We start from the raw sequence: 10,000 nt of genomic DNA, 5'->3' as shown, positions 1-10,000 counted from the left end.
ATGACACCAGAGGCCCCCCGCAGAAGCAGCCAGACCCTCTCCCTCTTGCTCTCTGCCCTGGTCTCCTCTTCCTTGAGGGAAGGAGGAGCTCCATGGAGGTCCCTTCAAGCCGAAGGAAAGCAAGTTGCCAGGGAGGGGACTGGGCCAAGGGCAGAGCCCCGGCAGCCATAGCAGCTCTTTAAACCGGTTAGAAAAGAAGAGTCCTCTGCTGTCATCCCATTTCCCCTTTTTGGCAGCTTGACACCCTTTTGCTCCTGTGTGTGTGCATGTAATGTGTGCCTTCAGGTTGTGAGCTCCCCTCCCCGCTTTAACTCTTGTCTGGCTCTTTGCTATGGAATTCTGGGAGTTTTTTGCTTGCTTTTGTGTGGTGCTCCAAACAGAGGAGCTTTTGTGGGTTCCCTCCTGGAGGGAAGGAGGAGAAGGTCCTGGGCATCCCTGCCTCCTGCATTGTGACAGCACAGGAGACCCACTGGACATGACACTAGAGACCCCCGGAGAAGCAGCCAGACCCTCTCTCTTTTGCTCTCTGCTCTGGTCTCTTCTTTCCCTCTCTTTCCCTGCTTTCCTCTTCTCTTCCTTGTCCCACCTTTCCTCCCTTTTTCCTCCCTTCCCTCCCTCCTTCTTTCCCCCCCTCACACACACACACCTTCCCTCACTGCAGTCGCTCGCCTCCCTGTCTCCCTGCCTCCCTGCCTGTCATTCTTTCAGCCAATCAGGAGACGGAGGAATGAGGGAACGGATTTGAGAACGGATAAGAATACCGCACACACTTCTCTTGGAATGTTTTCATCACGTTTCAGCTCTCTGGGAACACATTCAGAACACATTCAAATCCGTTCCCTCCTGGAACACATTTGGAACACATTTAAGCGTTCTGAGAACCCGATTGGAACACATACGTGCGGTATACTCAAATGCGTTCCGTTCTCATCACGTGATCAGAACGTTCTCAGAACGCAGTGCGATAATCTCCTAAGGCCCTGTGCAGACTGGCAGTTTGGGCTGGGTTGCAAGCAGAGTTGGGGCATAGCATCTACATGACTCACACCCTGGCTGCACCCCTAGGGCTACATGACGCTGCATGCCACACTGCACCGCATGACATGCAGCATCATGGTGCTCCTCTGGCACAGTGTTTGCACAATGCAATGCCGAAGGAGCACCGTAAAGCTGCAGCACCACAGCTATCATGCACTTTGCAGGATGTGGCTCCTTTTTGTACCCTACAAAGGTCAGATCTGGGCCACAACGTGCGGTTGCTGCAGCCCCAATCTGGCTGTAAAAGGGGTGGCTTCCTGCACAGCCCCTAACACAATTAAAAGGGGAATACCAATTTATCTAGGTGATCCTACTGTAATTGTGTATGCTATTGTACAATGTCAGGTGTATGTGAAACACACATGCATACATATACTTTTATGATCTGAAGCTATAACAGATGTTTTGATAGTGACTGGTAAAAGGTAGGTAAACATAAAACAGTCAGCTATCTTTCCCTTCCACAGTGTCTAAAGTCTGGTACAGACTGGCACTATGTGCCGGCCTGGGGCTGATTTTAGGGCTTGGGAGAGCGGAGAATCTGCACACTCCCGATCCCTACCGTGCCATCCACATGGGGGCCGCCATAATGACGTACGTGCAGTGCTGCATCCAAATAGTGTGGCACTGTGAAGACGACATCGTTGCACAGCGCCCAGCGCACACCCTTAAAGGAACCCGCCAGGAGTGGGTTCTTTTTAGGACTTCCAGAGGCCACGTAGTTTGGTTGTTGTGGCCTCCGTGTGGGGCAGAAAGGGGTGTCATCTCGGCACCCCTTTCTGCCTGTCTGTATCCCCCCTAAGTAAAAACGATGGCCTGTGTTTATCTTTACATTTTTAGAGACTCACACAAAATGAATTGCTGAGGCACAGTTACTTTTATTACATAAGGAAAAAGGTCCTGAACATCAGATTTCTCACTGAAGTGTCTGTCCATTACTTCTTTGGCAAATTTTCACTCCTTGGTCAAGCAAGTGTTCATAAATTACAGAGCTCATAAATACTTGAGCCAAGCATCAAGAAAACCAAAAAAATCCCAAACAGAATCGTATCCCTACTACTTACTCCTTACCTCCAAAGGGTTTCCAGTCTTCCAGTATGAAATCTGATACATCTGTTTAAAGTTTAGAGGAACTTTGTCCTTCCATTGCAGTCTGTATGTATGATAATTCAGTACTGTCACAGACAAGTCATATGGTGGAGCTGTCTTAACTAGAAAAGCAAAGGACACATCAATAGTATGGACTGAAGCATCAAGTTAATCAAAGATTTTAGCTTAAGCTGGGGAACCCAAAGCTTGGGAACTTCACTTTCCTTTCTTTTCTTTTCTTTCTTTCTTTCTTTTCTTTTTCTTTCTTTCTTTTTCTTTCTTTTCTTTCTTTCTTTCTTTTTTTTTTTTTTTTTTTTGATAATCATTCTCAGAATCTCCCAGTCATGCTTTTCCAGCCATGTTCCCTGAGGAATTCTGGGAAGCATAGTTCAAAAGTATAGAGATGCTTAGTTTCAGCAAGGTCACACCCTCATTACCCATAGACTATGTCCTGGCTGGCTGGACCCTGCCTAAATCTGCCATTCCATTGAATCTGTGCTGAGTGTGGCCCTTATCCCCACATTTGCTTTTTCATGACAGTGCACTAACAAATATACTGGGGGGGGCACACCCAGGGATACAGGAACCTGCCAAAGAGGTCTTACTTTGCATTTTCGCATCCACCTCTCTCTTTTCTTCTTTTGGTCGTACAGTCACAAGGTATTGGCTTTGTCCATTTGGGTTGGTGACACTGATCTCACAGCTTTGCAAGACATGATGAGGGCTGTTGAGAGGGCTGGAAGGCAGTTCCTTTTCATGAACAGGAGAGCATTCCTCCTCTCTGAAGAACAAAGAATCCAACATCCGGAAGACATTCAAGAATGAGGGGGCAAAATCCCAAAAGATTTGGAAGTAACTTTGCTGAAAAGAAACTCACTGTGATGCTGGATTGTCTTTGTAGAACAAGGCGAACAAAACTGAACTGGTGACCTCTTGCCTCACCTCCCAGCTGCATTTTAATTGGTTGATGCTGTTAAATCGACATCGAAGATTCTTGGGCTGAGCTTCAACTTCATCTAATAGAGAAAAGTAGACATCAGCATGGTCTGGGGGCCACACATTGATCAACAAAAATAAGCACAAAGGAAGAGAGTGAAAGAGGAATTGGTAATGGGTGGCATTAGGAATCTAGAAATAAATTGAAGAGGATATATTCAGCATCACACTTGCTGAAGAAGAAAATCCCAGTGCATTCAATACAGGGATGGAGAATTTTAACAATTCTAGAGTCATTCTTGTCCTGTAAGTAGCTGTCACAGACCGCACACATAGATACACACTACTATTGCTGCTTCTGAATTCCAGAAGCAACTTGGAAGGGGAAATGACTTAAAGCAAACATTTTGCATGCTTTCAAAGAAATATAGCAGTTGGCCACCAAAGAAAAATATGGTAAAGCAAGATCTCTATCTACCAGAAATATTTAGAGATCACTTCCCTGCCCACTCAGATTCTCAAATCAATATGCAATTTAAAACCGTACAGTAATACAACTTGTCATAATAAAGCTGGGATATAAATTAAATAAATAAATAAATATGATAATGCATTAAAAGCACAAGAAGGGGGGGGCAGAAACAAAGCATTAATTAAACCATGACAAAGAATATGAAGTTTCATCAAACAAACAACTTAATAGTCCAGGTTTAAATGGCTCATCTAAAACTCAGCAGGGATGGAGTCAACCTGATCTCCTTCAAGGAGGGATTCTACTGTTGTAGTGCTGCTATAGAAAAGCCCTGTCACCTGTACCTACAAAACTAGGATTTATTGGTGATAGGAGATACAGCAGAGCCATTGTCTAAAGCAGATCACAAATTGTACTTAGGTTCATATGGGGGAGGGGGAGGTGGTCCTCCAATAGCAGCTACTGGTGGAGAAAGGTTATATTCACAAAAGAGGGGGACCTAATCTACAGGTAACATATCTCCACAACAAAGATGTAATAATTCACAGGCAATAACATACAGATCTAATAGTGAAAGAGCAAAAAAGGTTAAAATTGCATAGCCCTGTATAAAGTAGCCCTAATTCAGGGCACCAGTCTGCCTGCTGATAAAGACATTGTATTATTATATTATATTTACTGGTACTCTCTTTTGACACTGCCTATGCTCTTATGTGCTTTTCATGTTTTCACTCCTGTCCCATGAAATCCTTATTGTTGAAATATATTAATTTGTGGAGAGATCCCAAACCCTGTTGCATGGGTTATAGCCTCTATGGTGGCCCTAGATCCCCTTGTGGAAGCACTATTCTATATCTTCCAACTATCTTGATTTGACAGAGATAATCCTGATTAATCCTCTGTCATCCCACTTTTCAGATGCATTTAAAATGTCCATTTCCCTCTCCTCTCACCTTCCACATTTGTCCTCAGCTTACTTCAACTGCTGAAAATTGAAATGAATTGAATAATGGAGTATTTTGCACTCCATTAACTTAGCAGGGAAGAGAGGAGAGGAGAGGAGCAAAATCTTATCCTTCCACTAGAATCAGGCAAAAGCAAACTGCTGCAGCCTCCCCTGGCTTATATGTTCTTTCTCGTTAATAACTTTTGCCATCTTGACCACACTCTGATTTTGCTTAGCCACACGTTTTCTGGTTTTTATCTGTGAAATGTTGAAGGGTATGCTGTTCATGAACCATACTGCTTTGTACATAGCAGAATAGTGGCATGAAACATGCATGTGCAGGAAACTTTGTTTAACAGCGTAAAGCTCATAGACAGCACAACTTCCCGCTATAGTTTAACCAGATTGTTGTCTAGTTCTTTCAGCAGCTGAGCTCATACACAGTGTACACAGGTTCCCAGGTTTAATCTTGCCTCTGTCTGCTCTCAGGCAAACAGCCAGTTCTTTGTAACATTACCTTCTGGGGTATCCCAAGTTACCACAGAGCTCCAGTCACTGTATTGCCCAGCAAGCTGGCTCTCTCGACCAGACTTGCTTCGAACACGAGCAACATAGGTGTTCCCAGACACAAGTTTATCATGTCGGAGAAGACAGTGGGAGGCATTTGAGACCACAAGAGAGGAAGCATCCTGGCAAGAGAAGAAAAAAAAAGGAAGAGATTGGTAGTTAGCTTTGTAAAACAGGCAAGTAATGGGAGACAATATGTAGTACTATAAAATTTAAAATGGTATGGAAAAGGAAATAGAGAGAAGCTTCTCTTCCTCTCTCATAATACTGAAATATAAGGTCCTTTCACATTATACAGTTATAACACTATGATTCCACTTTACCTACCATGAGTAATCCTGGAGCTTGCGATTTAGGGAGGGTTATTTATAATCTCAGCCAGAGAAATCCAATGTCTCTCCAAACTACAGATCCTCAGATTCCATAGGATGCAGCCATCACCATTAAAGGGGAATCATAACACTATAATTGTGTAATGTGAAAGGGCTCCTATAGTCACCCACTGAAATTAAAATGTTGGGAGACCCAAGACAGATGAAAAGAAATACCTTCTTCACATAGCACATACTTAAACCCAGGAAAGATTTGCCACAAGATGTAAAGATGGCTGTCAACCTGGATGGTTTAAAAGGGCAATGGATTAATTGAGGGAGGATGAAGCCATCAGTGGTTGCTACTCAGACTGGCTACATATCACACCAGACAGTTTGAAATGTGTCCCACTGGCAGGCTTCCCATAAGCAGTGGGCTGGCTACTTTAGTCTAATCTGCACTGCAGAAATAATGCAATTTGACACGGCTTTCACTGCCATGGTTCAGTGCTATCAAATCATGGGATTTGTAGTCTGTTGGGGCACCAGAGTTCTCAAATAAAGAAACTTGAATGTCTCACAAAACTACAAATCCCAGAATTCTATAGCACTGAGCCATAGCAGCTAAAGTGGTGTCAAACTGCATTATTTCTGCAGTGCAGATTATGTCAGGGATGATGGGAGTTTGTGGCTCTTCACCTCTGGCCTGGAACTCACCACCTGGTTGTGCACCACGCTGACCAGTTTTGGCCAGTGGTTATAGCTTAGCAGAGTTACAGAGAATAGGCTGAAGACCCTGACAAACTCTCCAAGGCTTCTCACTCTTGCTTCCACAGAAGTCTTCACCCTTCTTCAGGATCCAGCTGGTTCTTGTAGCTTCACCCAAGACACCAGACAACTCAGTAGTCTTATATAAAAGATCTACTTTATTCTACTATATACAGCTCCAAAACTATCCAACACAACAATACTCTACTACCCACTACTACAACCCACAAAATACATTGGGATGCATAGTCATTATTATAGTCAATGCATGGTACCACCCACTGTTGTCTGTTTCCACCCAGTAGGCGTGTACACCATTCTCATTGGTTCTCTTGGTTCATCCTACAATTAATGATTTCATCATCTCAGCCTTGACCACTTAACAATATTCAGGTGTGTCCAATTATCCACTTTACATTTCTTGTCCTTGGCATTCAGGACTTGTTAATTCCATTACCATTTACACCTGTGTGGTTCCCAATTGGCTTCTGCTGAGTCACCCTGACTCTCACATACATGTTTTATTTCATTTACTGTATATCCCATGTTGCTTTTTTTCCTTAACAGATTACACCGCTGTCAAGAGAACATTGGACTAGAAACATTTTAAGTCTGATCCAGTATGGGGTGTTATGGTATGAAAACTGAAATATAGAATGAGCATATTTACTACTGAAAATGGAAAAAACCCACCCTTTTCTTAGGTAATCCTCATTTGTTTTTTTAACTCTGTAATGCAGTAAATTTGTGCTCACTGCTTTATACAAGTCAGGGCATACACCCCTCTAGCCCAGCTTTGTCTACATTCTTCCTGACAACTATTCTCTATGGTTTCAAACTGAAATCCTTCCCAGTTCTACCTTGAAATGTTAGAGATGCAACATGGGACCAAAACTGGGGCCTTCTGCCTGGAAAGCATGAACTCAGCCCTTAATCCACAGACCTTCCTCATATACTGTATTTTCTGGCATATAAGACTACTTTTTAACCCAGGAAAATCTTCTCAAAAGTTGGGGGTTGTCTTATACACCAGGTGTCATCTTATAGGGCAGGTGCTGAAACATCTGAGCCAGACTGGAGAATCTGCAGTCACTGCATTTGTAATTGAAGGACGGAGCAAGCTGCAGGCATCCAGGATGCCTGGGTATGGAAAAAAAGCCATGTTTGCAATACCGCTCTGATAGTCTTGGAGACGGGGAGGGCTGGGCAGGCAGGGAGAGCTAACCAATCCAAGCAGGCTTTGTATACAACAAGTTTTCCTGCTAAGTATCTGCATGTCACAAGCATTTGAATTAAAATTACCATACTGAAATCAAATCTGATGTTTTTAAAAATTTTATTTGGTGTGCGTTGGAAGAGGGGTAGTCTTATATGGAGAGTATATCCCAAACTCTGTATTTTAACTGGAAAAGTTGGGGGTCGTCTTATACTCCCAGTCGTCTTATACACCGGAAAATATGGGTATTTTAATCTTTCAGAAAGGAGACTCTTATTGCTCCAAGAAGAGATGGGGAAAACTGCAATTCTCTTTGTGGGAAATGGGTGTCTCAAAATAATAAACTGTCCAAAGTCTAACTCAGGGTCCAAATAGATAGGCCAAAATAAAGCTGCTTTGGGTCATTTTGGAGACATGCTGTTTAAATGACACACACATCTTAAAGAGGCCAGAACCTATGCCAAAGCTGCGCTCCAGTCCTTAGGACTGGAGTGTGGCTTTGGCATGGCTTCTGGCCTCTTAGGACACCTGCATCATTTAAACAGCATACCTCCAAAGTGACCGAAAGCAGCTTTATTTTGGCCTGTCTGTACAAGGCCTCAGTTCTGAACCTACCAGCCAGTTCAAATAAAACCTTTTGTGTAGTTGCTGCAGAGGTAGGCAATATCATACTTTCCAAAAGTCCAGGGAAAATTACAGTTAGTCCATACTCATCCCATTTTTTCAACCACTTTTAAAATGTCCCAGTTTCTCTCTCTTGAAGGAAAATATAACATGGCTTTTCTTCAGCTTTTGCGTAAGGTGCTATAGGCTTTAGCATAATGTTTGTTATGGTAATAGGGAATTCTATCATAAACTGCTAAGCAAGTTTAGTGGTTTTGTCCTCATTTTAATTGCTACAAACTGAGTTCAGCGTGAAAAAGTAGTTTACACTCATTTAATCTAGTGAGGGGAGAAGAGAGGAAGGAAAGAATTTTGCTCTTCTCAGTAGGCACAGGCAAAAGTAAACTGCAGCAGCATCTCCAAGCTTGTGTGTTCTTCCTCATTGGTAATTTGCCACACATATCCCAGTTTTCATCTGTGAAATGTTGTAGACTATGCAACATGTAGAAAATACATGCATCCATGTGAACCTCATTTGCAAAGCATGATAACAAACTGGTAAAAGTGTAGAAAAAATAACAAAAGATGCCTCCTCGCCCCCCATTCTTCCTTCCTAACACTGCCAGGGATTTTTGATGCAGGAGGACACTCTGCCACACCTTCCAATACCATGGAGAGATGGTGCAATTGATTCTTCATTTTTGTGATACCAGTGGCAAGTTTTGGGGGCATGGCACCATTCCAATGAGTCCAGAGGTAGGGGTGTATTATGACCCTCTGACTTTAGAAAGTTGCCCACCACTGATTTGGAGCATGCATGAGTAAGCTGCAAGGCTGCATGGGTCAACCTCTCATCCAGCCATCCTCACCATGTCCACCAACCACATAGCAGTCAAAGATCTTTCATTCCTACAAAGCATGAAGGAAAGGGTTTCTGGTCAATGATTTTACATGTAAATAGGCTTGGAAGAATTTCTTGCTTGAGAAGAGAATTGCCAGGTGAAATATGTGACAGGGCTCTTATACATTTAATAGCTGTGAAGAAGAGAGAATTTCAGAAGGTAGTGCTTGTCATGTCAGCAATACCTACTGAATTCCTTGTTCTATACAACCATTAAAGGTGTAAGAAAGTCAAGCAGGAGACGAATGCCTTGTTTTCAACTTTCAACCCTTTCTGTCCTTCAATGAGCCTTTTGTCATCTTTGTACCACTGGAACTCTCCTGATGGAACTGTTGTGTCATTTATCTAACATCCCTATATCTTATACTAAAACTTCTTTCACACAATTACTCTCAAGGGTGCTACAAGATCTCTTTGAAAACTCATATTCCAGACTAACACAGCTATGGAGATTGTTGCACATGAAATTCACGCAGGGATAGACACAGGTTGTAACCACCACAGATGGTTCTTATTGCATTATCCTGTGCCTGGGCAGTAGGCAGCCCGTATCCAACCCAGGCTTCTCTGGCAGCTTTCAAAAACGGGAAAATCCCATTCATGAAAAGCTGCCAGAGAAGCCTGAGTTGGATATGGGCTGCCTACAGCATGGGCATGGGGCACTGCAATAAGATCCATTGGTAACTGTTACAACCTGTGTCTATCCCGGCACAGATCTGGCATGCAATAATCTCCTGTGTCTCTGAATTCTAACCCAATGTTGATCATCATTATTAACAGCACGACAGAGATACAAACATAAATGTTTGCTAACAGCTTTAAAAGTGATCACAGATACCTCCCAAGGTTCCCAAAACCGTTTGTAGGTGACTTCAAAATCCAGGGCACCATTCAACCAATGGCTTCTATTCATTCCATCACCTGGTTCCCATATCAACAAGGAGTCACCATCTTCTGTAACACTCACCACTAGCTTTTGGGGTGGCAGAGGCTGGACTGAGAGAATCAATAAAGAAAAGCACAAGATAACTTTGGTTATATGGAAAAGCTGAGATATTCTTGAGGAAGCATTGGTACACTATGGCAGCACTCTTTACTCGGGGGTTGTCTACATGGGCAAAATAAAGCATCCTCCCCATCGTCCTACCAAGCA

General features: G+C 43.1%; 1 protein-coding gene across 2 annotated transcripts in view; it reads right to left on the bottom strand.

Moving 5' to 3' along the window:
• CSF2RB (colony stimulating factor 2 receptor subunit beta) overlaps positions 1–10,000 on the bottom strand; it is a 36,443-nt gene that overhangs the window by 11,504 nt on the left and 14,939 nt on the right. For both annotated transcript variants that reach the window (XM_042466485.1, XM_042466486.1), the window contains exons 5-9: positions 9,686–9,843; positions 4,999–5,170; positions 3,005–3,143; positions 2,733–2,908; positions 2,110–2,249 (exon numbers count right to left, since the gene is read on the bottom strand). In XM_042466485.1, the coding sequence (XP_042322419.1) occupies positions 2,110–2,249; positions 2,733–2,908; positions 3,005–3,143; positions 4,999–5,170; positions 9,686–9,843 (785 nt within the window). The remainder of the gene's footprint in view (positions 1–2,109; positions 2,250–2,732; positions 2,909–3,004; positions 3,144–4,998; positions 5,171–9,685; positions 9,844–10,000) is intronic.

This window comes from Sceloporus undulatus, chromosome 5 (genome assembly GCF_019175285.1).
Source record: "Sceloporus undulatus isolate JIND9_A2432 ecotype Alabama chromosome 5, SceUnd_v1.1, whole genome shotgun sequence".
Classification (NCBI taxonomy): domain Eukaryota; kingdom Metazoa; phylum Chordata; class Lepidosauria; order Squamata; family Phrynosomatidae; genus Sceloporus; species Sceloporus undulatus.
This window is presented reverse-complemented; position numbering and strand designations above follow the sequence as displayed.